This window comes from Bombus vancouverensis, chromosome 11, assembly GCF_051014615.1.
Source record: "Bombus vancouverensis nearcticus chromosome 11, iyBomVanc1_principal, whole genome shotgun sequence".
Classification (NCBI taxonomy): domain Eukaryota; kingdom Metazoa; phylum Arthropoda; class Insecta; order Hymenoptera; family Apidae; genus Bombus; species Bombus vancouverensis.
Window position 1 is genome coordinate 1,576,780 of NC_134921.1, and position 27,362 is coordinate 1,604,141.

Sequence of the window (27,362 nt, forward strand, 5' to 3'; positions counted from 1 at the left end):
TACATGTATAATGTAACGTAAAAATGTATAATGTCTCTATAAGCGACGTAACATTGGAGTCAACAAAATAAAACAAAATTCTATTGTACGGTACCGTTTGACTACGTATATGTATTGCGCTGTAATACGAATATATGTGAAACACACAATCATATTGTAATCCGTAAAGGAGAATTGCGAAGGCGTAGGTCCGGTCTGCTCTCCCAAGTACGGATACGTAGGTTTATTTACGTAGGCCTTTAACTGTGATTCAACTTCAACTTGGCTGCGGTGGATCAGTAAGTGGTTGTGATTAGACTCGAGAGGATTGTTTTCTATACTTTTACCAATAACAACTAAGATTAGTATTTCATTTTTAATACATATTTCATTGATATCCATTCTATTCAGTGAAAATAAAAAGGATGCTGCTGTTATTGCTACATGTGGTAAGTATTTCCCATATCAAACATTCGTTAAGTATCATAGTTTCAATATTAATATAACGTAAATATAGTTTCAGATCTGATATTTTTCTTTCTATCTAATATTTAACATACAAAACGCTACTGTAATTGAATTACCCCTATTGTTAATGTTAATTCTTATTAAGAAAATTGCATGTTTTTTTGCTGAAAATTATATATGTTTGTTTATATATTCATTCAAGTTAGATACATTTCTTACTTTAGTAGTATCGATTTAAAATCAATCATTTTTGTCATTTTTCCAATTTAGATTTAAATATCCTTTCCTGAATTTTAATATACGAAAATCGTTTCTTCTCGTTTCTTGCAAAGTGTAAGTAAAAAGTTATTTCTCGCTTAACGACTGCGACGTGAGTATGCGTTGGATATTTTGTCCTTTTTTCGGTTTTAACTATTTGGTTACGTTAAATTAGATATACAGGGTGTCACCGAGCTGGTGGTACAAACCGAAAGGAATTGAATCTAAAACTAAATCGAAAATTTAGTGACAAATATGTCATAAAAATATCTGTCCTAGGTATTAGTAATATGGCTAATTATCGACTAAATATGAGCAAACGATCAGCAGGTTATTCTAAATGCGAAAATAAACGAAGCATGTGGAATAAAATTGTTTCGTTTAAGGGATCATCTTCAAGAAAGTACAGTATGAACATGTTTAGTTAGGAATTAACCTAGAACTTATTTCACACGTAGAATAATCTCCTATTGACTATTCTACTCCTGTCCAGTCGGGAATTAGCCATATTCAAGTATACCTGATTTCCAAACTCGATAGTCTCGAAAATGGAGCTCTGTACGAATAAATGTCACTGTACAATCTTGTTTTATCTTTTCATGTAGATCTTTTCGACTTGTACCGCCAATTCGGTGACATTCTGTATAACGCGAGCGATAATCGAAATAACATTCGGTTTTAAGCTGATTTTAAGCATTTGTATTGCATCTGTGAAAATTATACTATAGTTTAAACCTGATTAAACTGAGTACGTAAAAACTTATTGACATATTGTTTCACTACGTGTCTCTATTAATTTTAGAACGTATATATATCATTGGGATTATGATAAAAAATTTAGAGATTTAGTAATGTGTATCCATTAGGAAGTATAGCCACTTATACATACTTATTTCTTAATATCGAAATTTGTTCTTTCAATAATTTTAAAATATTCCAATCCAGCCAGTCCAAAGACAATACTTTTATCGGTTGATCTCAATGAAATAACGATATGATACATCCTAAACTCTATATGAGTGAGCGATTCTGATATTACTTCAAACTGTAAACGTTATATCAAAATCGTCCATTTGCCTATTCGCAAGTATCTTACTTTACGTCCGCTTATAATTAAAAATTTATTTTTGTGTTCAACCTTTTTCACATTTTCACAATTTTCTGAACTTCATTTCGATTAATACAGATTCTAAAGCGATTTATAATCTATCGTAAAGAATTACCTTTATTATACTTAAAATCGTCGATAAAATATGAAATAAATCGAATTAGCAAACGAAAGAAAAAGTTATATTTTCGCTACAGGTATTTGAATTTTGACGTATTATTATAAGAGAGCTTTAATAGAGATTGTCATAATTTTGATAAAGAGATGGAGATCTATGGATTGCTTACACACATACGTAAAATGATTAAAATATCTGTCAAGACGCGTGGTACGATCAGAAAACTTATTTATGTGGAAATAACGAAGAATAAGACAAAAGCGTAGAATAAAATCTTTTCATTTAAAGCCTTGTTTTCGAGAAAATCAAATTTAAAAATTCACCGAGTGCGCGTGTATCGGACTAATTCTTGATTAAATACGTTTAAACTCGATTTTCTAGAAAACGAGGTTTTAAATAAAGAAATATTTATTCGATATATTGGATTTATTTCAACTACTATGAAATATTTGAAGTTAACAAACTGAAATTTATCGTGGAGATGGATATTAAAATCATGGACAATATGTACAATATGTATTTTCGCACAAAGACCGACTGCGAGATTATGTTTCTGATTCTATCTATTTCCTGGCAATTGTTTATTCTTACTGGTAATGAGAAGTTTTCTCAATGTTGTCTTTTGTTTTCTTTATAAATAGACGGCATACAGAATAGAAAGAATACTGATCGCTGATCCTTACACGCTTCGTGAAAAGCTTGACAGGATTATTATGTCGATAATAATAATTTTTATCAAGAATCAAGAATCAAGAAGCGTAAAGATTGCTTATAAAATAAACATTAAATTATACTTTTAACTCGCTATTGTTTTCACTCATGTAGACAATTTCGCGATGTTACAAGTCAAAAAGAATACAAAATTCTGTAAATGACAGCTTTTAAAATCACGCAAATTTTATGATTTTTTCGTAAAGATATCATCTCCCTTGTTAATGAATATTTACCGTGGTTATTAAGTAGAACATACACGTTGCACGCACAATGACTTTCATATATGTTATTTGATCGAAGTTATTTCATGTAAGTTATTCGATTATATATACACCTTTTAAAACATGTTTTTCGTATTGTTATTATTTATCAGTAAATGTGTGCATAATTTAAGAAATATATTTTTCTATCATTCTTAATAAATGAATTGTTTTAATAAAATATAGGGTAATTTAACATTTTTTAAATTCCTATTATTTAGTTGATATCGACTAACATTACTCGCTAATAAATATTTGTAAACGAAAAGCAGATTAATTAGAATATTCTACTTTCTATAAAGTAATACATTGTCACAAAAAAAAAAAACCAAATAGTAGCAGCAAAAATTCAAATGGAAGAAAAAAAGAGAAAATTAGAACATATGCAACATTAACACGATACACGTATAAAAGTTTCACTGACAAAGATGACGCTTCATATATACGCACACAGTTGTACCAATTCAACGTGTACAAGAGTCTCAACTCGTAAAAGTGAAAGCGATGCAAACGAAGGAGAAAATATGATCGTGAAACTCGACCAATTGATCGCTATAAAAAGATAAATTGGGCTTTCCTGCATGTAGCTCTGATAACCTTGTTCGACTTTCATTATTGGAAATTCTATAAACGAAAGAATCCTTTTCTTTCGTTGTACGTAAATTTAAAAAACTGTACATTATTCGTTTTATTATCGTATATTTACAATTTTAAAAATGAAATTTTCTGCAATAAATTCATTAATGTGTTCATTGGCAATGAACTTTCTTAAAATAAAGGATCAATAGGAGTTGATTCGTCGCATATGTACCGTATCGTGTAATTACGAGATTGTAACATTTTTTGTTCATGTGCAGCTCTGCACTTGACCACAGTGTCATTTTATCTTTCAAATCAGTATAAGTACTATAAGTACTTACCTATAAGTAGTATAAGTACTATTTACCTATGTCAGGTAGGCTCGTCTATCGATCGGTGATTATACACGTCATGATCGATCTTTATTCAACAGCAATCCGAACTTCCTGCACAGAAATATTTATAGTACTTCATCTGACCCTGACTAAACTAAACGCAATGCTATTAAAGCAATCATATAATGTAATACCTGGATGCACGTAACTATGTCGTTTCAACATACATAGTTGTACATCGTTTCAATTCTTGCGATATATATCGTACAATTACTTTTTGTCCTCATCAAATACAAAATTATAATCTAAAACTTGAGTTTCTATACAGTTACGAGAATACATATAGACCGCGTAATAGTATTTTATAATAGCGAATTAAACCTTGATAGACACTTTATATTATAATGAACATTACGGATGAATATGATAATACGAAGATAATATAACGCAAGCTACACAATACAATATATAGTTGAACAATATACATTAACACGTAAGAGAACAAACACATTGATCGATTTACACTTGTGATACCAACAATAAGTCATTCAGTGTCAGCGTAACGAGTATGTAATGTGATCTTCAATTTTCTACATTTAACAACTTAGGGATAGAAAATTAGTTATACAAAAATATGAATAGCGTTACGTGGCCATTGCAGTACTTACAAATCTATAATGTAGTATGAAAGCAAGGTATTTATTAATTATATTAACTACGTATTTCGAAATTCGAAATATCGAACATAAGTTATAAAATAGTTATTTAAATGTTATACGGGCAAATATAAAGAAACGATATGAAATATAAAGAAATATAAAAGCACTAAATCAACATTCGATCATACGAAACATGACGATATCTTGTTGCTGCCTCGTTATAGGTAACAAATATAAAATGGAAAAGATTAGCTATTGTGCTTAAATAGAAAATGAGATGAAAATGATTTTATGCAGGAAAACCCGCGCCAGTTCCTTGAAAGAGTAGGGGAATGACGGTAAAGGAAAGAGTGGAGATCCATAGAATGGTCGGCGATAGCTTTGAAAATACAAAGCATCCACATCGTCTCAGTCCCCGTATCGCGTCTGCTCCGCTCACTTCGTTCAAATCCGTGCGGATGATTCACTGTGGTACACATATATCGATTTCCTTTTTCTACTTCATTTTCACTTTTATCTATAAGTTCATTTACAAATAATAAAAGACCAACTGAATAGATCACACAAGCTATTTAAAGTAGAAGATATATTCGACAAAATTCAGATAAAAAATATATTAAAATTCCATTTTAATTTTTGCACTGCAAGGAAAATGAAAAATGTTGTTTAAATTTTATCGCTTTATGTTTGAAATCAAGAATGTCCGTTTTTTCTAAGTTTTATGTATCAAAGAAAGGATGAGCTATGAAATACTTTATATGATTTGGTTAAAAATAGTAGAGTCTTGTGTCATTTCACTTTCCTTTACTGAATTCTGAGAATGTACAATCTTTCAAAAAGTATCGTTAGACGACGAAATATCCATTAGCTTTGAACAATTTTATACGTGATTTATAAAAAAGAAGAAGAAACACGGAAAGAAGGGGAAGAAAAAAGAACAGCATGGTGATATAATTCTACTGTAGTTTTATAATCATTGCAACGACTATGCTTTTGTGGATATTGAGCTGCCTGAACCTGTTAACGGTAAGCTGAATTCTGAGACTTTTATAATTAATTGCCTTAGATATAACACGTCTCAAATGCATCTCTTGGCTGCATTCTTCGCATTAAAACACGTAGGAAAAACATAAATACAATTTCGTATTCGTATCCTAATTAATGTATCAGGTGCGCGTAACAAACTTTTATAGTATAGTTTAATAGCACATATACTATAGTGGATAGTTTAATAGAATTAAAACAATTATTCGAAACCTTTATTTCTGACCAACAGAAAATGTTGAAAACTATATTTCATGTACAAATGATGAAGCAGCGTTTCTTTATAAAGAGTGTATTTAAAATGCAAAACGAGTTCGGTAACTGAACTGGACTTAACTGTTTTTTTGATTGTAGTCAGGGAAAACTGTAAAGGAGAATTTTTCATTGTTTACCAAGCTCTATCGCCGTGCAGTGCGATTTTTTACAAAAAGACACTAGTACATTTGTATTGATTAATTCCACGTGCCAATACTCTTCAAAACATATAACTTTTATCTAACTTTCCAAAATACCTAATCATTACTTTAAACATTTTTTCACTCGTTTTTCTTATATTTTCCCTCATATCGATCAGCACTCATACTTAAACAGTTCCTTTAATTCATTCTCTTCCTATTTTTTAAAAAGTCCCACAAGAACAACCGAAGGAGATTTAAGTTTAAACGAGGGTGCGAAATCATTTTTATCGCTTTTTCTCATTTTGTACCTACAACTAGGCTGTGTATAATCTTTCCTTTTTTGCTCAAACCAACAATACTTTCTTCAATTGTGTTCTCTTCTCCTAAAATATGTTCACGGCAGTTGTACACGATTGGCGTATTCGCGACGATGATCTCTGCTGCAGGATTTGGATTTTTATCGCGCTTGATGAGAACAATAAACACATCCACTTTCTCGTTACTTGCAAAACCTATCTTTGCGACTATACACTGACGCGATCTGACATAACTTTCGATATTGCACTAGTTAATAACTGAATATGATGATAAGTCTAGATAAGTCTGAACACGAGGCATCATAAATGACACGAGAATTCTCATTAATATCACTGTTAGTAAACATAAACAACGACGCGACGTGACATTTCAATTATCGATGAACATTCTATAAAATTTGACATATCTGACAAAATATTAATTTCTTTGAAATTGTATTCTAATACTTGTTTATGCAGATTGCCAAGAAGAATCAGTTAAGGCAAAAAAATCACAGGGTTTCATCTAATAAAATGCAATTGCTCTTTGCAACTGCACCGGCGCAGTTCTGAAAGAATACGCTGCGGTAAAACCCGATAAACAATGCAAAATTCTCTTTTACATTTTTTTGTATTTGGGATAGGAACATATATGGCCAGCATATATGCCCCGTTATTAGACTAATCCTGTATCCAAAATACATGCAAAAAAGTAGAAGCAACCATTGTATATTTAGAACATATTTAATAACAAAAACGGTGAAAATTTGCTGTTTCTAATACGTATACGTATGCTAGTATCCTCGTATTTATATAAATATTCTACTTAAAACAAATTACTTTTCCATATACTTTTTTTAAATACCTTAGTTATCTACAAATCTTTATGTGTTTTTTCACATATATACATCGGTTGTTATTCTTGTTTACACAATTGATAAATCTAAATGCGTTTAAGAATGAAACATCAGCTAATTAATTCCGCGTTTTAATGCATTGTACTATTACATAGTGCTTCATTTTTATTACTATGGTATAGTATCATCGAGCAAATGTTAAGACGTCTTACGATTATAATAATCTTATTATAATTATTCTCATTATATTAATACATATTACATATTGTCATGTATGACATAAATTCCCACTCTTAATTACCCAATAATATCCACATAACATAAGTTTTCACACAACATTCGCTCCCATGTAAGCAGAGTTTGGTTGAACATACATGTGTTTATAGACCGTGAAAAACTGGCGAGTAAGGAAGAAAGGACATTATAAATACATATACATATATCATCTAACTCTGCCAACCTTAATTACTCTCTTATTTGTCACGATACAGAAAAATGTTTCAAGAGAAAGTTATTGTACATGCATTTCAGGAGGAAAATTAGACTGTAAAAGTGAATGTCATTTCAAGGTCACATTTTCTGAGATTTTGACTAGTAGTAATGTCACTTAAAGGATATGGCCTATTTTTTTGTTTACCACTAAATACGATGTCCCATGACATATCACTTGAAATAATTTGGGTCAAAAATTCCGCAAGCAATTCATTGAGGTACAAGTTCAAGGAAGGTGAATTACTGAAACAAAATGAAAGAAATTTTCGTCATTTCAATATTATCGGACATGGTTGCATACGTTCTGCTCTGATATTTTTGGTAAACGAAAAAATGGGTCGTTTCATTAAAAAAAGCATTACTACTAACAAAATCTCAGGACATACGACTTTCAGATGATTTTTACCTTCAGAGCTCAATTCCTCCCCTGAAATACAATAACTTTCACGCAAAATAATTTCTTGCATCGTGACAAATAGGAGAGTTATTAGAAAGGGTGGCGGAGATAAATGTGGCCTCCTGTGTATGCACGATATATCTGCGTACATATATATCTTCTTTCCTAACGTTTAGAGTTTCTTGTAATTTACAAGTATTATCGTTCCTTAACATTATATAACTAAAAATTTGTACATTTCTCCTGTCTTATATAAATCGCGAATAAGTAAAAGCAATAAATACTTTTGAACTTGAGCCTTTAAATATTATATTACATGCATCAACTATTACTCATTATTTTAATACACAATAGTATTTATTTATTATTGCTTAGTCTGTGCCTTTCGGCTTTGGACGAAGCAATAATTGGTTTTACACCTCTTATACCTATTTCGCTTCTTATATATCTACCTCCCCTCTTATCCACTCTATTATATTGCACTCCTTTAATTATTCTATCTCTAAAAACTAAAACTAAAAAAACTAAAAACTAATGACTAAAAACTATTTCAACTTTGGGCTACCTCCTTGCTGTGCTTCCTTCCTGTCGTTCCTCTCCGTCTTGTATTGTCCTTCTCTTCTCTATTATTGCTTTTAGTTCTGTTAGACCTTCTCCAGTCTCATTTGGTGTTTTTTTTATGTCCTTTGTTGTTATTGTCGTCTATGTCGTTATTTCACATTTTTCTATTACATGTCTCAGGTCTTCTTTCCTTTCACATAGTCTGCATCTTTTTTCTCCCTCTTCTTTCCAGTATTTCCTTGCTTTGGTCTCATTTCCACATCTTAATACACAATAGTAATTATAGTGTTTGCAATAATATTTCTTCTCGCCCTGTTGTAATATGTCGTCTCTTATGTAGTATTTACAATTTGAAAGTCATGAATTTTGGGAAACATGTTCCTCAATGTTTCTTATATTTTATTTTTAATTCCTTGCAATTGAGGCGTTTAATATATCGACAGATTTTTTCCTTAACCTTTAATTAAAATTAATATTAAAAAAATATTTATACCGGTTGTGTAAGAAAATATATTTATAAAAATTTATATCACGATAATATTTAATAAAATTAAGTAATACAATAATGTAATTGAAAGCGCAAATAAACATATAAATATTTGCAATTATAATACCTAATATTTTTGTATTTTCCGATAAAATAAACATAATAAAATATTACTTTAATATTAAAAGTTACACATATCTGGTATGTAACGTATAAAAGGGACAACTTGATGCGCTTATATTCTTAGGACGTATGGCAAAACGTTGTTGAGTAAAATGCACTAATAATTAATGCAACGTGTTATGCATGTCAAGTTGAAATTGCGAAGGTCGTAATTGAATATGGAAAACGAATGGACTCTCGATGAATGTCAATTTTATTAATGAATAGGATTATTGCTGTGACACACATTTGAGTATAGAACTAAAATTGATCTAATTACGTACATACAACGTCCAATAATACACAATGAATACTATTAGCAAGTAATGTATATTCTAATGTAAAGCAAATTCCCTCTTCGAAATTATCAGTCATATTTTTTTTGGAAATTAATCATTAATTCGTTTAATCTAAATATTAATTTTCATATGTTTAGAAACGTACATTTAGAAACTTGCAAAACGTACAAAGTATATATCATTTATAAAGTTCCATAAATTTACAAATTGCATACAGTAGCTGTAAAAAGTGTTTGGCTATATGATATTGAAAAATTAAGAAGAGCTTCGTTAACCGCTTCCCGTGCCATTTAGTTCGACGAAACTCAGGCCCAAGCGGTAGACATCGACGCGCGCTAAACAGACCAGACTGATGCTCGTAAACAGTCGCAATACGAACAGAAATGTAGAAACTAACATTCAGTCACGATCGTAACGGGCAAAAAAAAAAAACAGTCCGCGAGCTCGGCTTATGTTATGTTATGTTTACGTTTGGCCCAAGTATCTGGTCGCTAGTCAAACTCGCGATATTTATGTTTGGCCCAAGTATCTGGTCGCGAGTCAGACTCGCGATATTCGTGTTTGGGTCAAAATCTTCATCGCGAGTCTGACTCGATAAAGTACGGGAAGGACTTAATAAATAGTTGAAATCAAGAGTGCCCTGATTTTAACGGCAAAACTTTGTTGGTATACTCTGTGGGGCAAAAGAATTAAAAAAACGTAAAGCAGATTATTTAAAACCTTATTAGAAAATAAACGTTCTCTAGTCTACTTGCATATACGAGCCATGTTTATTGTCTAAGATCGTCAAAGATAGCGTAACTTTCTTAGCATTTCCAGAGGTAACTGATACGTTGTCCCCAGTATCTCAAAATATTCATTGCCTTTGACAATATAAGATTGACAGCGATTGAAAGTAGAATTTATTACCCTGTGCAACTCATTTATATTTCGTCTTGTCTCAGTAAACGCGTTACTAATTCTCTTAATAGATTCATGGCGCGAATTCGTATTTCGTATTTTTTCTTAATTAGGCCCATAATATATACCGTCAATGTTCCACCGATATAACTTGGTCCCAACTTTTGACAGATACTAAATGTGTATAAACTCACAATTTTCCTTATTATAAATGGATGTATATTCCGTTCCACTGAAAGTAAATTACAATTTTAACCAATCATATCTTATAGTGACATCTAAAGTAAGCGTCGAAACCGCTAAATTACTGTTAGTAAAGCATTGTCTGTACGATCCCTGTCAGTTATTTTCTCCGTCACCTTTCCCTTGCTTCCGTTGTCCCCAATACTGCAGATCTCACTATTCTTTGTACTGCCTCGTTTTATCATTAACAATCTGTGTATACGACATTAAAGATAATTTTGCTGTTAGCAATACATTTCTAGAAGTACATTACAAAAAGAATCGAATATAATTGCGCACGCACATCTTCACATTTGTCTCATAATGTTTATATATTATATAAACACATATATATTAAATTTATATTAGTTATATTAAAAATATCTTCCATCCCACTGAAAGTAAATTACAATTTTAATCAATCGTATCTTATAGCGACATCTAAAGTGAATTTATTTTATTATTGATGATTTTAGTGTACATATATTTTATTATATCTCAGTTTTATAATAATAGAGGTAGACTTCTTCTAATCTTGTAAGAATACGATAAGTCAAGATACAAAACACGAAAACGAGTTATTCAAATCGACATTATCTGTTTTCAAAGAAGAGAAGACTGCAAAATGTTGTGCCATAATTTAACTTGTGCATGTCGTTGGAGAAATGAAAACTTATTTCCATCTTTAATAATTCACAATAAATAAATATACATCTTGCTTGGTCGACAATGCACATTCACATATTTATACAAAGACATGGTCTTTTATTATAAATTATGATTGATATATTATTATATTTATTTTTCGAACGACAGAATATATTGTCCAATCAAAAAAAGTGGTATCCCTAAAGCATCTTGTTACCGTGATCACCAAAATAACGTTATAAATTGATTTGAAATTCTTATTCGAAACATGTTTTCTTATTATTGAGAACAAATTATGATTCCCTATTTTATCTCGAATCTCGTAATGGTTAGAGTAATTTTGTAAACTATATATATATATATATATATATATATATATATATATATAACAATTTCAACTACTATAGCTTTTGTAATTGTTTTACTTTCGATTATATTACACTGCATGTGCAGATCTCATTATAATCCTTTCGCAACATGATATTGCACACTCTAATATCGTATCCACACAACTGTCCATAACAGCTTGTAAGCAACAGTGTGAACGCGACATAAGGAATAAGAAACCAATAATTATTCAATCGAGACATAATAGAGCAGTTATAAAAGTATAATTAAATACTGGAATAATATCATGGTTATAATGTCACTTAATTGCTACTTGCAGCTTCCATATTTTCTTAATAATAATATATACTGATAAAATTGTAATTTTGAGAATTATTCAGAGCGCTTGTTCAGCAAAATTATACAGTCTGATATTCGAGAAGAATAAAAAATAATAATACAGTAAATGTAACGATAACGATAAACATTAGCGTGCCATGAAAATTATCGGAAAGAAACAGTTCTTTTATAGCACAATACAATGTAACGATTATGTCTAATTTATTGGTCTTCTGAATAGAAAATTGCGAAAATTTCATTTCTGAAACAGCCATAGGCTATCTAAAAAAGCAAATGATTTTAATGCATTGTACATTTATTCTTAGGGTAAATATGTCAACTTTTATGTGATAGCAAAATCAATGCAAAAGATACTTTGTGTATCTCTATATACTTATCATCATAAAAAAAATATTAGAATTTTTATATCAAAATATGTTACGAACATTTACTTCTTATAAATGGAATCATGCGTATACGTACTTATTTGTACCAATCTTATAGTGAATTTGAAACAAATCCAACCGTTATACATGTGTCATAAAAAAGAAAGAGGAATACGTTAATTTTGAAGTGTTTGTTTTCTGATGAAGCAAATAAAATCCATCATGTTGGGAAAGAATAAAGCAATGATAGCTTTTTAACATAAATGTATGTTACTTTGATTTGTCCGACTTCTTTAAAATCATTGATAGATTATTTAAATACAAAATTTGGAATCTGTAGATCACGTTATTGCGTCATGTTAGTATACGTAATACTTCTTTAAATTAAATATCTTTTCTCAATTATATATTGGTAAACTCAACATTGTTGAAGATATTTCTACATTATTAAAGGTCTTAATATCGATGTATAAAAGTAATTCATAGTTGACAAACGATACTTATTCAAATATTACCTTAATCCGTTAGACTGCAGCATCACACAACATCCGTCAAATTTATGTATTATATTTTCGTATCTCTTTTATCCCATACAAAATATTTACGATAAAACATGTCTGTTGACAGTTTCGTCTTATAAGACAATCGCAAAGTCACAAATAATGTACTACAATGTCCCAACAATAACACGTTCTTTATCGGTTATATGTTGTGTTTATTTCTGCATAAAGCAGTTTGTCCCTCTCAAATTGTAAGAACAGATAAGCAAAGTAAAAAAGAAAATCACTGGCCAAAAGGTGCATTAAATAAATACATTATACGTAAAATAAAATACTTTTTTCTAAACTGTATTCAATTGATTTCCAATTTTATTTTCGAATATTATTTGAATAAATAACACTATAGAAGGTACAGTGAACCAAGCATGGGAATTTTCGGCTACCCGAGACTTTTATCCTTGTCAACATATACAGTATACAGCAACGCTTAATGATATATTGTAATATTAACACTTAAATGATTGACGAGTAAAAAATCAACAAATAAAAGAAACAATATCAACAAACATATGTGTAGTAAGAATATTGATTGTAATAGCAATATTACATCAAGAAATACAAGAGATGCATGTGCATGTATCACATTTTTCAAGAAAAGTAGATGTAGTATACGGAAAACTAAAAGTTTATTCATAACTTTTAAACAATAGACCATTAGAACATTGGAAATTGCCTCCTACATTAAAAGAAAATTAGAATATAATGCATTATATCAATATAAAATTAGAATATAATTTCCCTAAATCATCCGAAAGAAAAATCATATTGGCTGAGAGCCACAAATTCTTCCTATTTAGTTTCGTCATTGTAAGTATTGTAATTCGTGTGTATTATGTCAAGCTTCCGAAAATCGAGAATCAATCCACTGAATCCATTTGGGATGAAAGAGTAACACTTATTTTAACATATGTATATCTACCTATTTTTAATCCTCCACGAATATTTAGATATTTTTATATACAGGGTGGTTGGTAACTGGTGGTACAAGCGGAAAGGGGGTGATTCTACGCGAAAGAAGAAGTCAAAAATATAGAATAAACTTTTTTTTTAATTTTTCCATCGAGACAACGATCTACAGTGAGATCCGTTATAACGAGACGTGATAAAGTGCACGCGCACCGAGCGAAAATTCAAAATCGATTTTCTCGAAAACAAAGCCTCAAACGAAAAATTTTTATTCTATATTTTCGACTTCCTTTTTCGCGTAGAATCACTCCCTTACCGCTTGTACTACCAGTTACCAACCACCCTGTATATCTGTCTCAGGATAACGAGTCGAACCGGAACTCCACTTGAACCGAGACTTGCGCTTATTGCTAAATCAACAATACACCTACCTATCAAATCCGCAACTACCAAGAGTTGGATGAATTGCAGTATCGTCTTTATAAACGAATTTTTCTCTGGTACTATTTTTGCCGAATAGGCAACATGGCTATAGTAGTGCAACAGTACGAACCCATAGCCCGAAAAGGACAACCATACATTTTAGACGTGTATAACAGAAAAAGGATTATAAGAAATATAAAACAAGATCGTACATTAAGTACATTACAATTATCCGTTGATCTGTTACAATATCCACTACACGGTTGGCATTAGAAGAAACCAGTTATAGCGAAGTTATAGGAATAAAACTACAAGCGAAACTAATAGAAAGGAAAGACATAATATGTCTAAAATCTAGCAAATTCAGCTTAAAAAGTGACATCTGTTAAAATGATGTAATTTTTAACCATAAAAATAAATTTAACATTCTTGGTATCACTGGACAGAAAATGGTGTTGCGAAAGAAAACGAAAGATTCAAAGTTAAAGATGAAAACCATGGACTTGGAAATGTTCTTATTCAGAGATCCATTTCATCATTTGCGATTGAGGATTGATATTAATTACTTATTCATAATGATAATACGAACATAATGAACATGAGATCTCCTACTTGTATATGGAAGTATTGTCCTCAAACTCGATACGCTTATGGACACGACCTTCCACTTCCAGCATTCGCTTGCGAAATTTTCGACTCAAGTTATTTGAGGGTTGTGGCGTGGAGCATGAGTAGATACGTTTTCATCTTATCTTTTCAACGAGGAGCAAAAAATAAATCATTCTGTTTAAAACAGTTGTATTATCAGTAAAATCTCGGAAGATATGACTTTCAGATAAAATTCGTTTACATAAGCTAATTTGCCCCTGGAATTACAATAACCGTACAGTTAACACTATAAACCTATATATCTACCTAATCTATATAAACACTAACCTCTTTGCCTTTTGTTTTACACAAACAAAACATATATACATTATCCATATTCTTCGAATTTGTAATATTTCTTACATATCTTGTATATTCAAAGTAGTAATAATGCGAGAAAGTTTGCTTTTAAATATGTAGATTTCTACCAACGTGTTTTGTTACAAATATGAACGAAATATAAGTTATGCAACACGAAGAAAGGTGATTAGACTACACCAGCGGATGATTCGCATGCTTATTATAGCGTAAATATTGAAATAACTTTGCAAATTTCAAACTACAATAACTTCTAAATTAATAACTTTAGCTCTCCAGTTCCTATAGACAGTTGTACCATCTTTCATTTCATTTATTCTGCTTTATCTGTATTAGTATACTATTTATATCAATATATTGATTCGCAATATTGCTTATAGGATTCTTGTATTTTTTTATTTTTCAGTTACTCTTTTCGTATTGTGACATTGAACTTCTTTGCTGTTTTAAAGTAATGACATGTAATAAAAAATTTGTAAGCTTTTATTAAAAATGAGAAAAACAAGTATTTTATATATATATATAGCTCAGACTAAACTCTTGAATATTGTTTTTTGTATCGATAGAAATAGAATTGAATACAATTTCCCATGTTGCATTACAATCAAAACTAGATACAAATAAATATTTTAATACTATTTTGTAAAGAATGGAATTATTGTCGCTACTGGTTATCGATTAATACAATCAAAATCTTAGTATCTTTTTGTAGCAAATGGCAATTTGAAAAATATCTGATACTCGGATGCATGAAAATGTGTAGAATAAATTTCAGAATATACTTCTTTTTTCCAACAACGTTTCTTTCCATTTCTAACTACTTTAAAGATGATCACACAGTATTGAGAATATTATTAATCACGTGCAATTTATATTGAAGGATTGATTCATATTGTAGGATTGTTCACGATCGTCTACTGGTTTGGTGACTAAGCGCCATAGTTCTGTGCTGAAATACATTGAAATCCTTTTTCCTGCGACGCGATCAACGCGCCAACAATAACATAATCGCAAATAATGCACACTCAAAACGACACGAATAAAATTCTACTGTGTCAATCTGAACATTATATCTGCGTCATATATTAATGCTACATAAATTAAAATACAATTAAATATGTTATTACTTCGCGTTATTAATTAAGTAATCCTACCTTGCAGACTCTCACAATACAAAGTCCTTTAGTTGCAAATTAAATACAAAACGCTAAAGTCGAAATTAAACAAAGTATCAATATCAGTAAATAATAGGAATATTAACAATGATGTTGACTGTATTATACCATATTCTTAATCAATATTTATGGTGTTAACTCGAAGAACATTCAAGCTCATGATGAACACTAATTTCCAAACTGATCAGAATATTATATAAATTACACGGTAAACGAAATGTATCCCAAATGTGACAGAGAAGATTCCAATATCGCATATTGACAATGCTATTGTTGATTGTATGCGGATCCTTGAAGCACCTTTTGAATTTATTAATCCTGATTCATTGTTGTATTTTGTAGACTCAAATTACAATTATATCTCAAATTTTTGTTCAAACAGTGCATCAGATTGTTTATTAAACGACCAACGATTAAACGATTCATCACTCGCTTTATGATCCCTATGAAGAATAAAACGATATATTTTTCATTTTCTAATAAAACCTTGAAAATACTGAAATCATCTTATACAGGTTTCTTATAAGAGGTGTTACCTTATTGTATTTCTCTGTTCACTTACCGACATAGCATAAAATAAAATTTACAATTTACGGGAAAACAATTGTTATTTTTCGATCGTTTCAGGTTTCCATCTTGTGTTTGTCTACGAGTGAAATAGAAGCTGAAAAAAGTGGTTGGAACGTTGATCCAAATACGCAATATCATATTCAAACCGACGAAGGACCTGAAAGGTACTTTCGTTTCCAAACATTAAATGGACAATACAGAAAGGAGAAAAGATTATTGGATGGTACAGTTATCGGCACAGAAGGCTGGCTAGACCCTCTTGGATATTTACGACTCAAAGATTACATAGCTGACGATAACGGATTTCGAATTCTCAGGTAACGTAAATAATTATAAAATGTGCGTGTCTAAACATACGTATATTATGTTACGTATGTAGTAAATCTCGTTGAAATTTTTCTATTACTCCACGCAATACGATAATGGGCTTAATTTTGTATAAAACTAGTCGTTGACACGTTTCATTCACACCTAACCCAGAGCCTCCTTACACTACGTTAATAGTGTTGTCACTCGGAACAAGCGAATACAGGTTGTTATCGGAACTTACATGGGGACAGGATACGTATAACTGCCACCTTTGAATGTTTGACCTTGTGTCTTATTAATAGTCATAGCGTAACAAGTCTAATAAGGAACTGCCACCGTTTACATTAGAATGGTAGATCCGATGAAGTCATTGGTATTCGACGTATCATGATTTTTGCTCCAGTAGCAATCTGTCAACACTGTCGTCTCTATTATACTATACTTATTCAGATTGTGTATTTACATCGTGTTCCATCGTATCGTTTTGATGGATTTACTTTACCATTAACCCTGATTACATCTATTACTATCTTCGACTTTAAAAAATAAATTGCCATATCCGTGGAATTTAATGAATGAAGAGACGCGATAATGAACAGTGTCCTGCTCGTCCACTACTATATCGATCGAGATATAAATCTGAGAAGAAGCATCAACATTATTTAAAATGAAATCGTTGATACTGTTTACCGATTTATTTTGTTGGAGCTAATATTGCTCGCTCTTGAAACCGGAAAAAAGAGATGTGTTAAAAGAAGAGTCGGAATAATTCATTCATGCTCTTGGCCATATTACAAAAAATATTAGAAAAGTGGGTTATCGAGTGGAACCTTTCCGCTATAGTTCGCAAAACCTTCCATAGAGACGTTTATGGTAAGAGAAAGCTCCTGATTCGAGGAGCACGCATAAGATCTTTTAAGGCATTCGTTGACTCAGCTCACGTACCTTTGAATATTACGGGCAAGGTTTACCAAGTCTTCTAGCACACAGTGACATTTCCTATCAACTCTCTGTTATTATTACCAATGTCCTTGAAAGTTCTACCAAAAGTTTCTATTCCACTTTTACGAGACATTGAACTGTCGTCCCACACAATGACAGAACATGATAAAAGAATCTTGGATTTAACGCTTTGCTTTGAAATGTTGCACACGGCGTTTTCATCTCAACATATATTTGATGGTAATTTAGACATTGCGTGCTAAAAACGTTGCAACTATCCCAGCTGAGGCAACTGCAAGCGCAATTCGACCTTCGAAGCGTAGATTGTTAAACAGCAAATTGATCATGAAAGTTTTTCTTGTTCTATCAGGTGCGTCCAAAGGACGTTTCGTTTCGCGCACTGGTAAGAATCGCATTATATGCAATTCTTGATCGTCATTTAGGGTTAATCTAGTTGCAAATATCTTCTGTTCATTATAAGATCTTGTGCACTGTTCGAAAAAAGAAGGCTTAGGGTTCTCTCGCTCTTCCCTAATATCGACTGTACGATTTTATCAATTTCAGTAAGGGCTGAGATGAAAATTATATCGTTTGAATTCCAAGTCTGGCAATGAATGCTTGGTCCGGATGCGGTGTAAGGTACGGCCTGGCACGCTATCTCTGTGCTTCATCGACAAAAATAGTACATCGGATATTTGACAAAATGCTAATATCACAGAAAATAAAAATCCAACGTTCGAAGCAGAACTTGCGAGGACCGCTTCTATGAGAGTCTTGTCCTAATAGATAGAATATTGTCGTTTTCTAACAGATCGAATGTTTTACAGGCCGGCTGAAGAAATGGGCGCATCGCACGATTTACAGTGATAGACTTTTAACGACGCGGAGTAACATTCGTAGACAGTAGCATTCGTGTTGTTGGGGTGGGTGGTGTACACGTGACTGACTGCGTTTTTCTAGCGAGGAACCTAGCTTACGACGTTAAAACATATTATAATTTTAAGTACAATAGGAAGATATCTCGTTGCAGAGTAGCGTTTTGGCAAAATGATCAACGACATACAACTTAAAAAATGCCACCAATGTAGTATTTCGCGAATGTGCTGCGATATCGGCAGCGTTGTCGCCGGTAAATAGAACACGCTGTCCATTCTCAAAATAGTCTGTCAAGTGCATAATGGTAGGCGACGTCTCGTGGATGCTAAACGATTGTATTCTCCATTTCATTTTAAGCATTAATGCTGAAAGTAGTTTGATCACTTTCTTTGCTGATGTATTCGCATATATACAGGATGATTGGTAATTGGTGGTACAAGCGGATCTCGTTATAACGGATCTCACTGTAGATCTTTAAAAAAATTAAAAAAAAATTTTTATTCTATATTTTCAACTTCTTTTTTCGCGTAGAATCACCCCCTTTCCGCTTGTACCGCCATTTACCAACCACCCTGTATATATATGTGTGTGATCGATTTAACAAAGTTACAGAGTTCAACATTGATATGAGAGCTAAACGTTGTGAAAAGAGCGGTGTTGTATGGTCTGACCTACCGGTTGTCGGTAACCTTTTCTCCCCCCGATCCAATCTCATCGTAGGATATTTTTTACTGCATACCTCCATTGCCGAACGAACATTTTGCATTCAAGGGTCCGTACGATACCTGGGTCATTTATGTGACAATCGTTACGTGTAGTTCTGAATCTGAGAACAGGATCAGGAATTTCAACACTAATCGGAGAATCTATTTTGTCGGACCTGATTTTACTTTGCAGCCAAACCAAAAGTTGTATGTATTTGCTATTCTACGGTGTATAGGAAATATTTAGTAGTTCCAAAAATGTTGCCTTTATTAACCAAGTATATTTATTCGACGTAACTCCAAAAGAAACGTAATTGACCTTTATATGCCCCCAAAAAGACTAATAATACGAAATCGTAGTCTCCTCGACACTATTTAACCCTTGGCATCGTTCTATTTGTGATCGGTTATTTCACGTGCTAAGAAATAATTTCCTGTTTCCTCGTTAATATCATGTTACTTGCCTTTTATTTGACTGCGAAATACGAACATATCGTAAATGTTGTCAACACAAGAGCTAATAGAACATTAACGTCACTTTCCAGGAGAACGGTTGAGTTTCATGAAGCCTATAGTTTCTTTTGGAAAGTTAATCCTCGCTATGAGTAGAATACGGTAGAATAAAAAAATTTCACCTTTTGATCTTGATTTTGAAATTCAAGGTCAATATTGCGACATGTTTTTTTGTACCAATTTTCAGAAAACCGAGTATGTGGAATCACGCTATCCTGGTCGCAACATATAATTTCTTAACGGCCGATACACTTGAGAGCAGAACGTTTGAACAGTTTTACTCCATCGGTCGAACCAAGAGTATCCAAGCTTCGCATATCGCGTGTCTTGCGGATTAATCCAATCGTTTCAGCGCTAGTTTTTCTGAATCAATCGCCTAAAGTTGACTCGCGGCATGATACGCGAGTGGGTGAGACTTTTACCCTCACTGACACGATGCAACCCACTTTTTGTGCTTTTTTTATATGTAGCACCTCGTAATTTAACTTCCTGTTAAGTTCATAAAATAAAACTCCGTGTATCATCACCTGTTCTGATCTATAAGAAGTTTTCATGTCCATCATTTTAACAAAGTTTACACATAGTGCAGTATGTTGATATTTCTGCCAAGGACCCCATAAATGCAGAACAAACTCAAGATATCATCCGTGGCTGAAAACCTATTTGAGATTACATACGCGTAAGGGAAACAAGTATTCTGCATACTAGCCTCCACCCAATATTCTTGTAATATTTCTACGTTGTAGCACACGCTGGCATTGGATACGATCTCAATAGTCGAATAATATGTGATTCCCAACTTTATTAAAGATACTTATTCAATCACGATTATTACACTTACTAAATCAATACTATATACTGTATACTATATCCAATATATTATTTATGCTTATTAAATCAATTATGAATACCGAGGAAATTTCAAGTTAAAACAATATGAAATTCAAACTAATCTTTTTAATTAAGATTAATGACAATCTGCGCAAAGTGGAATTTAGATGTGTTCATCAAAAGAATCTCACCAAGCTGTGTCTAGTGAACATTTTTTTACAATATACATATTAATAATTAACATTGTAAGTCTACGCTTACGTTAGTGCTTTGAAATTCGCAATGATTTATAAATGTGGTCATTTAGAACAATAAGAAGAAAGAGAAGACGAAAAGAAGACAGTTTTATTCTTCTACGGGCTTCTGAGGCTTCCTGGACGATACAATTATTTACATACCATTGTATTCATAATAACTTAAAAAATGAAATAAAATTCTCTTTACATAATTAAACAATATCACGTTTTTTAATAAAAGAGACGAGGAACTCCCAAAATCGAATATATGTATAATTGAATTTATTTAATTTAATTTAATCCATTCTATTCCATCCAATCCTATTCGAGCCCATTCCATACCATTTTTATTATTGCTGCGAATTGATCAAAATATCTAATTAATTATACGAAAATTTTTGTTTGTATTAGGTCGAAAATGATTTATGTGGGTAAAAACAGACCTATTTACGATGCTGTAACGGAAGCAAAACGAGTGCCTCCTCAAACTGGAATTCTTGTACAACCAGCACGTCCACCAAATCCTTTCAGGTAGTATTACTACTTTATAATATATAGTTTTAGACAGAATACAAGTTTAAAAAGCATAGGATGGCCACGAAAACATACAATTTTACTAGAATTATTACATACAAGTCTTTATGCATAAAATAATAAAATTTTTAAGTTATCGTTAAGGTTATCGTCGCTAAAATGATAAAACTCTGAACAAAAAGAAAAATTTAATGCCTGCAACGGATAATATATATACCTAAATTAAGTTTGAGCATTATGTAAATATATGTATTTAAAGAATTTTATGTTTAATTAAACTAAATCTTTTAGTTTGTCTTACAACTATTATAAAATAATTAGACGTTATTTTATTTTAAGAAGAGAATAATAGACATACTCGCGAATAGAGTCCCTGCTCTATTCATACACACTCATACACATCATATCGATACTCGTGATCTCTTTTACGATGTCCTCTAAAGCTACGTAATCGGTCTTTATTTATTTATTTATTTCGGTGGAGATAGACATCGACTTTTCCTTCATTGATTTTCAAGAAATCGCGTTTTCACCGAAGAACGCTACCATTCTGCTGTAAGAATGCCTATCATCGAGATCGAATGTCCAATTTACCTCTATCTCGTCATTTCCTTTTTTTGTCGTAGCTAAATACTTTAAAACTCTTTTGTCGTATGTTCGATGTATTTTTCCTGAATTTGAAACGAATTGTGGTAGTTTAGACGTAACATACAATACTATACTTGGTTACGTTGTTAGCACCATACACGTACCTATTATATCACGTACCTATTACATCAGAGAATCAACTATAAGGTGCCAAAGTATTTTCTATCTCCTTTCCTGATTTAGTTGATGGACCATCGCGTTTTCGCTAATTTATATCTAACTAAACTACAAAGTTCCTTTTTCATGGTTATCTTCCTTTCATCGCGTTGATACGACTCCGTTATTACTCGCTCACATACTACCGATTCTATTTTTTCAGTTAGGTTAATCTCAACGTCTTTGGATTTAACCATATATCCCAATAGGTTTCGTATTATTTCCCTGCGTTTCGTTTTCTACAAACTATAACTTTCTTATGTGTTTCCGCTTCTCATAAATTATATATATTACTATCTACGTCATTCTTATGTTCGTTAGAATCTTATAGATCTTGAAAGTATCGGGAAGATCGCGAAGCAGGAGTCTCCACACTTTTTTCTACGCCGTTGCTCCTTTCCCTCTAATTTTTCGACATAAAAAGGCTAGTGGTTAAATGAATTCACTTGAAGAACAGCCTGACGCACACTACGTCACACTAATGTTTTTTTGATACTACCCTTTGATGCCCGCTTTCGTGTTTGCGTAAATGCTTAGAAACCGCAGTCACTACTGATCAATTGCAACAGAATATAGTATACAGAATACAATACATTATTCTTCGCCATATAGCGTTTGTTCAATTGCAATATCTAATCCAGAGAACCCACAACGTACATCTTTGCCACTCGAGACGTGTCGATTTGTTAATAATATTACAAAGCTTGCAACTAAGGCTTTCTTTCTACGACTCCCAACATTAACCATACAAATGTTGGTCCCGCGTATCATGTCCCTGAGTTCCCGGTGTCAGCCGCACGATGCACAGCAGCGCGTTTCGCGAAAAGCTGCGAGCAAATTATTTTGTTCTTTTTCTATGTACTGCAACCTGCTCATTTGAAATATTTATACTGTTATTTTTTTAAAAAGTAAAAAGCGAAGGCGATATTGTACGGTATTGTAATACAATGGCATTCATATTATGAATTTTTATTTAGATAGTTAACGCATTGAACGTCACGTATGGTATACATTTCGTTAATATTTAGTACACCAAATACGACACGTACCCAATTTCGAGACCAGCGAAATGATATTAAAAGACGGCTTATATAAATCACATAAAAGTATGTCATCTTCTTTTTCAATCTGTCTCCATGCCTATAACTTTCTAAAATTCTGTATCCATATCTGCCTGAACAGCCCTGTCTGTATCTTAATAATCGTTTAACTCCTTCTGGGATTTCCTTTCTTTTTTCGTTCTTTGAAATTCCGTATTTAGCTACTAGAATAGAAATAGAAAAGCGGTAGAAAAGATCCGTATTTGAATGTAACAAAGATTTCTTCTTTCCCCCGATATTATCTCGAATTTTTATCGCGGCATTCTAAGGCTTCGTTTGAATACTCGCCTACCGCAGGTAAATCTTTTCCACTATTTGCGGTCCATTAAAATTTGATACGCAGTTACCGGCATATAGTTATTAACTATAATGTTTTATGTATAGTACGACAGTGTTTCGGCGATAGCCATAAAATGCTATTTCATTGATTAAATAGATATTAATAGCTGTTAATATTATTGTTAAGGTATAATAAATTAATAACTTTATTGGCACACAACATCGATACATATATATTACGCTCTGAAGACCTTGATAACCTTCTTACACGCACGCGTGTTGTCAAACAGACTATTCTAGAAGCTTCTAACATCTAACAACAGTCTTTTGTCTCAACTAAGGCCTGGACGTCCTCTGACGCTTACACACACACTTCCATGTACAGTGTAAATGTATCATCTACCTAACAATTATATAAAGAATGGAATAATAAGTTCTTTATTAACTCCGGTTATATTTGCCGTTAAATGGTTATCGTTAAATATGCGCCCACCGTCGATTTGCATTCCTATAGGATTGTCTTACGTGGTCAACTTTCAATCCTAAACCCTACCCAACTATAATATCTTTGTTCAGCTACCTTGTGAACATGTTTCAAATTAAGCTTTCAACTTCTTTGTCATGGAAAATGTTGATTTTAATTTGTCACATTGTTTAATTTCACTCGGAGATTTCACTTTATAATGTTATTAAACGTGCAAACAAAGTTAAAATGTTTAATTGCAAAATTAATCGACTGTAAAAACTAATGTCAGTTAATGTCTTTTTTTCAGACAACCAGAAAGAGAACACGTTGTTCCTTTAGTTGGTAACGACATAAATTCAGGTTATTACGCCAGCACCACTATTAAACCTGAAGCTGATTATTCTTCTGCTGTATCTAATTCTAACAATTACTACTACAATCCAAATCGACCAAGTTCTTCGTCTGATCTTGGCAATTTAAACAACTATTCTCGAAATACCTATCAGAATTTTCCTGCTGCTCGAAATGAACATCTGAAACCAAGCTTTCAATTACCAACAGCTACATCACGAAGTAATCCAACGGCATTTCCTCAATTCGATGGAACATACAACACTGCTAACGGATTCCAATATTATTTGAAAAGGCAGTATCACGAAGAGGAACAAGATTCAAGTGGAGCAAATGTCGGTTCTTTCGGTTACATCGACCCATTTGGTATTAGAAGGGTAATATATTTCAAAACAGATCCGCAAACTGGTAGATTTCTACATCAGAAAAATAACAAATACGTGGGATTCGAATCAACTCCGTATGATCTATCGTTACCTAATACGTACAGACGTAACTCAAGATCAACAACGTAATATATTTCTCCAAAGTTCATTTTAAAATAATACGGGTATCTTGGACGACATCTTATTGGGATTTTCTTTCTCTGTATGCCTTGTTACTAATGTAAAACTGGAAGAAATTGTGCTAACTTTTAGTGAAATTTTAATAGACGTTAAATAATAATAGGCCACGATAATACTTATTTTACGTATAATGCGTATTTCTCACATTTTACGTGGATAACAAAATTAGCGTGAAAATAGGCTTTTTTAGCACCTAAAAACTTAGTCCGCAATATTTACAAAGGAATTGTAAGCTGTAAACGTTGTGCCATGTTAGGTTATTGTAGTACTTATTATCCTCCAATGATACTTTAAACTATGAAAATATAAGGAAACCTATTGCGTCAAATAGTTGAGTTAAAAACTCCATTACTATAAAATAGATAACAAGAAACATCGTAGGCATGGTAATAAAAAATTAATAAATTTAAAAACAATACAGTGAAACTCATTTAGTTGCTGATTTATATACAGGATGCGTCACGCAACTGAGACGAATCGCATCTTGAATTTGATAAGAGACAGAAAAAGATTGTTTAAGCAGAAGTTGAAAGGTATGGTAATATCCTCCTACGACTTTGCTTGTTTTGTAAGTGCAAATACGCACACGAAAAATTTAGGGCACATCTTTTTTTAAATGAATTTACATACTCTTCTTACTCATATGTAAGTATTATTTATTATAATGTTTAACAACAAAGTCACGTACTTACTTTATTTTACTTTATTAAAGATGACGTTTGAGTGTCCTGCCTTTATACATGTAGTAAGCGCATCGCATAGATCGTCTCTTTATTCATTCGTAACGAAGTTAAAGTGGTCGCTGTTTATGTTTGAAAAATGTAATTTAATTTGTTCTTCCAAGTCTATCAATAAACGGATCCCATACAAGGAAGTCAAGAGAATTTAGGTCATGGTGTTGCATCTGCCAAAATACGACATCTGCCAATTGATGTACGCTGTATATAAGTGACTTCTGAAATTATACTTAATACGACTAAAATATTCTAATATCGAAGTGATGAGAAAGAAATGTTTATTACCTGTAACGATTAGAAAAATTCATAGTATGGATTCAATACAGAATATTTCGTGCTAATGAAAAGTAAAGGTTTTCTCTCCGTTTTCTTTTGTTAAAGGAATCTAAATCCTACAACAAAGGATAGTGTAATCCAGCTGGCTTTAACTTTATACTAAATGTATTCTAAAAAAATTAGTTAAACATTTATAGCAACGCTACGTCTCTAACAATTCTTCCGAATTTCTGTGCTAATTATTCGTTTGTAGTTGACTGTCTGTACTTGAGTTTTCACAATACGCTTTAACATCCGCAGCTGTGTTTGAGACAGAAACTTGAAAGTTTACAGTTTAATTTCTCGTAATTATTCTGTAAGTACTTCAAGTCGGAATCAATGTATGACAGTATATGACAGTGATGGAAGAGTGTAGGTGAAAGTAAATCATATTCGTTAACTTTTCATTATGCTTGTTACAATGAAAAATACTGAAAATATTAAAACAGAAATGGTGTTTTATATATATAGCAACATGAACGTGCGTTCAATAATTTTAATCAACATTAATTCATTACGTTATCTATTATGAAACTAAATAAAAACACGTTAAATATTTCAACTAATTTCAAAGATTCTGGTTACTTTCTAGCAACGAATATTTGTTATGTTATATATTATGATTTGTTTATTGGGATGAATAGGATATTTGTCAATGAGCGATTATTAAAACTATAGTAGATTTAAAGCAACCACAAAGACGTGTTTTAACGTAATCCGGCGCTCATTTTCGATAATAATGTTGAAATGTGTTTCCTGCTATTACTGAAACTAATTATTTTGTCCGTATAATACTATTCGATACAAATTTTTATTTAATTTATATATTAAATTATTTATAAATTAAGTAACCAAACTTCTATAATTATATATAGCGACAATAGGAATAAAACTTATCACGATATA

At 31.9% G+C, this 27,362-nt stretch overlaps 1 protein-coding gene and 1 long non-coding RNA gene across 3 annotated transcripts in view; one reads left to right on the forward strand and one right to left on the reverse strand.

The window, feature by feature from the left end:
- Nucleotides 1–3,922, reverse strand: part of LOC143303312 (uncharacterized) — a 28,523-nt gene extending 24,601 nt beyond the window's left edge. Inside the window, exon 1 of the long non-coding RNA XR_013059486.1 lies at nucleotides 3,826–3,922. This is a non-coding gene — a long non-coding RNA (uncharacterized LOC143303312). The remainder of the gene's footprint in view (nucleotides 1–3,825) is intronic.
- On the forward strand, nucleotides 277–27,362 carry LOC117165085 (uncharacterized). 2 transcript variants are annotated; one of them, XM_033348547.2, is made up of 4 exons: nucleotides 277–428; nucleotides 16,951–17,210; nucleotides 21,716–21,835; nucleotides 24,795–27,362. In XM_033348547.2, the coding sequence occupies exons 1-4, from the start codon at nucleotides 405–407 to the stop codon at nucleotides 25,351–25,353; spliced, it is 963 nt and encodes a 320-aa protein (XP_033204438.1). In that variant the 5' UTR covers nucleotides 277–404; the 3' UTR covers nucleotides 25,354–27,362. The 2 variants fall into 2 exon arrangements, with proteins under 2 accessions (XP_033204438.1, XP_033204437.1); XM_033348546.2 differs by lacking the exon at nucleotides 277–428 and adding an exon at nucleotides 4,880–5,504.

What these genes read in the sequence shown, in the direction of transcription:
- LOC117165085 (XM_033348546.2), top strand. Translation starts at nt 5,466, where the DNA reads ATGCTTTTGTGGATATTGAGCTGCCTGAACCTGTTAACG. An exon ending in GCTGCCTGAACCTGTTAACG is followed by an intron (nt 5,505 to 16,950) that starts GTAAGCTGAATT and finishes CGATCGTTTCAG; the next exon opens with GTTTCCATCTTGTGTTTGTC. An exon ending in AACGGATTTCGAATTCTCAG is followed by an intron (nt 17,211 to 21,715) that starts GTAACGTAAATA and finishes TGTTTGTATTAG; the next exon opens with GTCGAAAATGATTTATGTGG.